The following is a 4481-nucleotide window of genomic DNA, read 5'->3' as shown; positions in this document are numbered from 1 at the left end:
TTGTGTTTTTAAATATCCCAAAGTGGAGAAAAAGGAGTATAAACCACTAAAGTTTCCAGTTATCACTACTTCATTGCATTTCTAAGTAGTATGATTACAGTTCTTCTCCAATAATACAAATTAGCAAATTTCACTAAACGCTAAGTTGAACAACTAAGCTGGCTGACATTTACAGCCACCTTCCCAATGACTACCAAAGAGAAGAAGCTATCAGGAAAATATGGCTTGCAAACACAAGTGGTAAACCTTCAAGGATTTGAAGTACCTTTCATACAATTTGACCATTGCCAGGAAGCCATTTATCCAGACCTACGTGAATGTCCTTAATTTCTCTACCCAAAATGTTTCCTTTTACAAACAGCATTATTCATCCTTGTTTTCTGCAGCAGAAACTGTCCCTCCTCCAGCTCCATGAGTGAGTGTCCATGCACACGGTCATGCTGCCCTAAAGCCTGGTGTCTTGCACCTCTTCCTCTGTCTCCTCCTTCAGGGCAGCAATTTGGGATCGAGGCTTGTGCTTGCTTGAGTTCCGATGGGGGAAGACCTTCAGCCGGTCCGAGGGGCTTATGGCCTGCTGGAAGAGGCTCTTCTCGCTCAGAAGCTTTTGGATGGACTCATACTGCCGCACTCTGTTCTCCTCTATGACCTAGGGAAGTGGCTGTGAATGAGATCATGGACAGAAGGCAGGGTGGAGCAGAGCAAGGACAGAAGCTGGCATAGGATCAGAAGCAGGAAAAGCCCAAAGGAAGAGTGTCCAGGGGCTGGCAGTCTGAACAGTTGGGGCTGTCTCATTTCACGCTGAGTCCTCTTGTCCTCTTGATTTACGGAGCTTCTACCACCTGTGAAATTAGCTGTAACTTCCTACTTAGCAGCTGGAAGATTTTTTGTTTTTTTAAATTAGGATAGTACTGAGCAATGTCCTTCTTCTGAGAACTTTACAGGAGCTAAGGATGCTTTGTAAGCCAGAATGATTTTTGTTTAACCCCTTTCATATTACTTTAAAAAAGAGTATACATCCACGGCATGATAAAGGATTGAACCTATTCAAGAGTGGACTGAAGCTTAACTATTCCAAATTGCTCAGGAGGCCTGAGTTTAATTTGTCTCTTCACATGTTCAAGTGGAGCAAAGCCAAGGCCAGAAAAGGGAAGGGCTTTACCCAATCATCCGATCCTGACCACAGCAGGACAAGAGGCTGTGAGCCGGCCTTCTAATTTGTCACCTGAAGCTTAGTCACAATAATGGTAATAACCATCCTTCAGTAAGGAAAGCATTTACCTCCAGGAAACTCGAAAGCCTTAACAGAAATGACATGACACATCATCCTCAGAACTTCCTTGTGACTAAACCCAAGAGAATTTGTAAACATCACTGAAAGCATCCATGACAGTTCTGAAAGCACAATGAGGAGGTGGTTGGGAGAGGCACTCACCTGAGCTCCAAATAATGACGAGAAAAACGAAATAAGCCTTTCCACCACTGCATTCAAAACATATATGAGATTGACTGTCCTGGACCCCGTCCAAGGGAGAGTTTGTTATTGAAAGCATAAGGACTTAGTCTTATGACTTGATCCACAAATAAAGAACTCAAAAAATTTTGATGTTCCAGTTTATTAATGTAACTTAGTAATATGCTATTTTGGATTTACTGACTTCCAACCTCACCTCATAGCTCAGACCAAAGTGAGAAGCTTATGCAGCTCTTTTGAGTAAAGCTGGATGGCTATATGACACATGTTTTAAGAAAGAACTTGTGCATTGCTGCGATTTGCAAGAACTATCACACGAGAAACTGTTATCAAGGATTAAAGGAGAATTAGATCTTAAGTAAATTATAAACACTCACCAAAAATCGCTGGCATTCCAACATGGCTTCTATCCTGTGTTCACAGAGGATCACGGTGCAATCAGCAAACGCTTGTTTTAGAGTTCTTCGAATGATTTGGTATGTTCTAGAAAAGAGAGAAAATGCCACATAGTACATCAATAATCTGCCTGTGTCCTTGATAGGACCTTTTGTCCTATCAATTTACTTCTTTAAATTACTTATCTTTCTTTAAATACTTTTAATGTAACGGTGATATATAGAGTCAGCCACAGAAAGCTTTTTAACCATAGGATAGATTCAAAGTTTCCATCAAAATTTTCTTGAAAAAAACTTCACAGAGGTACATTTTTTTCATTATGTAGAATCACTAGTAGTTTTTTTGGTTTTTTTAAAAGANCAGGTGAAAATAGAAACAAAGGAGAGGACAAGGGCAACATATAGAAAACAGTAACAAATATGATAGATATTAGTCAAATTATATCAAGAATCACTTTAAATTTCAATGTTATAAACACGAGTTAAAAGACAGATAGTCAGAGTGGATTAAAAACCAACTATACGTTGTCTACAAGAAACCCTATTTAATATAAAAACACATAAAGATTAAAAGTATGGAGAAAGTTATATTACACAAACATTATTCTAAATAAAAAGGGAATATTAATTTCAGAGATGATTTTAGAGAAAGGAAAGTTATTAGAGGTAAAGAGGAACATTACATAATTATAACGTGGTCAAAGCTCCAAGGAGACATGACAATCCTTAACGTGTGTGTGCCTAATATCCGAGATGCATGTACACACAAAATACGTGAAGACGTCCTTCAGTAGGTGATGGATAAGTTGTGGCACACCCAGACAATGGAATATTATTCTGCACTGAAAGGAGATAGCACGCCATGAGAAGCCAAGGCTTCCATGTCTAAAGAAGGAAACGAAAGCAATATTACTAAGTAAAAATAGTCACTAGGAAAAGGCTTCTTTTACTTAAAGTAATGAATTAAGTGAAACAATGTAAACCATGGACTTTGGGTAATAACTGATATGCTGGTTGTCACTAATGTGTCACTCTGGTGTGGGATGTTGTCAACAGAGGGAGAGGGTGTGGGTGTGTGGGGGCTGGGGGCATATGGGAACTGTTTGTATTTTCTGCTCAATTTTGCTGTGAACTTAGAAATGTCCTAAAAAATAAAGTTTATTAATTAAAAAAAAATGAACTAGAATAACTAGGAGAGAGCACGCTCTGAGACTGCCCTCTTGGGGTCACATGTGAAATGAACCTCTCTAAATAAGAAAAGACAGAGTTGGAGGACATGGCATTGGGTAGGGGTCTAGTGTCCATCTACTACACACTGGCACCTGCAACTGTCATGGTGAAACTGCAAGGAAAAAGGGCACCAAAGAAGCCCCATCAATTAAAAACAGGGAGCTGGGCAGAGAAAAGCCACCCAGGTTCTCATGTAGAAATAATATTTCCTTTGGTGAAATTTGCTCCCTTATAAAGAGCTATAAGATGGCTACCACTATTTAAGCACTCAAATAAATAAATGAATCCTTGTGGAATATATATATATATATATACATATATATATATATGTATATATATATATATATATATATATATATTTGTTCTATAGGTCTCCATTTTAAAATAACTTGAAAAGTGTCCTAACTCATGAAAGCGGGAACACACAATGGTATCTGTACACCCATGTTTATAAAAGCATTATTTAACATTGTCAAAAGGTGGAAGCAACCTAAGTTTCACTGACAAGTGAATGGATAAACAAAATGTGGCATATACATACAATGGAATATTATTGTCTTAAAAAGAAAATTCTGACATATGCTACAACATAGATATAAATCTTAAAGACATTATGCTAAGTGAAAGAAACTAATCATAAAAGGATAAATACTATATGATTCCACTTATATGAAGTACTTAGAGTAGTCAAATTCATAGGCAGAAGGCAGAATGGTGGTTGCTAGGGAGTGGGGGAAGGGACAAATTAGGGAGTTTTTGTGCAATGGCTACAGAGCTTCGATTTTGCAAAATAGAAAAAAGTTCTGTGGGTGGATGGTGATGATGATTGTACAACAATGTGGATGTGCTGAAGGTCACTGAACTGTATACCTACAAATAGTTAAAGTGGTAAATTTTAGGTGATGTACGTTTTACCACAATTTTAAAAAAGAAACTTTGTTTTTCAAGTTTTATTGGGGAACAGTGTGTTTTTCCAGGACCCATCAGCTCCCAAGTCAAGTAGTTGTCCTCAATCTAACTGTAGAGGGCGCAGCTCTTTGGCCTATATGGGAATTGAACCAGCAACCTTGGTGTTATGAGCCTGCGCTCTAACCACCTGAGCTAACCGGCTGCCCCCAAGAAACGTTTTTTTGAGTATCTTAATTCCTGTGAGGTCCTCAAGAAGCTACATGTTAAGGAAAGATTCATGGTGTGTGTTCCATGATCCTTAGCGACTGAAGTAAGAGATCAATGAGGCATGACTAATAAACACGTCTGAAAACAGCTGAGTTTCACACAAACATGTGGATTTTATTGACACATGGTATTTTCTTACAGTAATAAATAAAATGCAATCTTTCAGGTTAGTATGGAGTTGGAGAGGCCTTTTGTTCCTAATAAGAGTG

At 38.3% G+C, this 4481-nt stretch overlaps 1 protein-coding gene across 1 annotated transcript in view; it reads right to left on the bottom strand.

Annotated features, from left to right (window-relative positions):
- Positions 1–13: 13 nt before the first annotated feature.
- Positions 14–4481, bottom strand: part of LOC109376431 (cystic fibrosis transmembrane conductance regulator) — a gene marked incomplete at its 5' end in the record, with an annotated part of 146425 nt that continues 141957 nt past the window's right edge. The window contains 2 exons of the mRNA XM_019632350.1: positions 14–646; positions 1849–1954. Of these exons, the coding sequence (XP_019487895.1) occupies positions 446–646; positions 1849–1954 (307 nt within the window). The remainder of the gene's footprint in view (positions 647–1848; positions 1955–4481) is intronic.

Source organism: Hipposideros armiger, unplaced genomic scaffold (genome assembly GCF_001890085.2).
Source record: "Hipposideros armiger isolate ML-2016 unplaced genomic scaffold, ASM189008v1 scaffold_1130, whole genome shotgun sequence".
Taxonomy (NCBI): Eukaryota; Metazoa; Chordata; class Mammalia; order Chiroptera; family Hipposideridae; genus Hipposideros; species Hipposideros armiger.
This window is presented reverse-complemented; position numbering and strand designations above follow the sequence as displayed.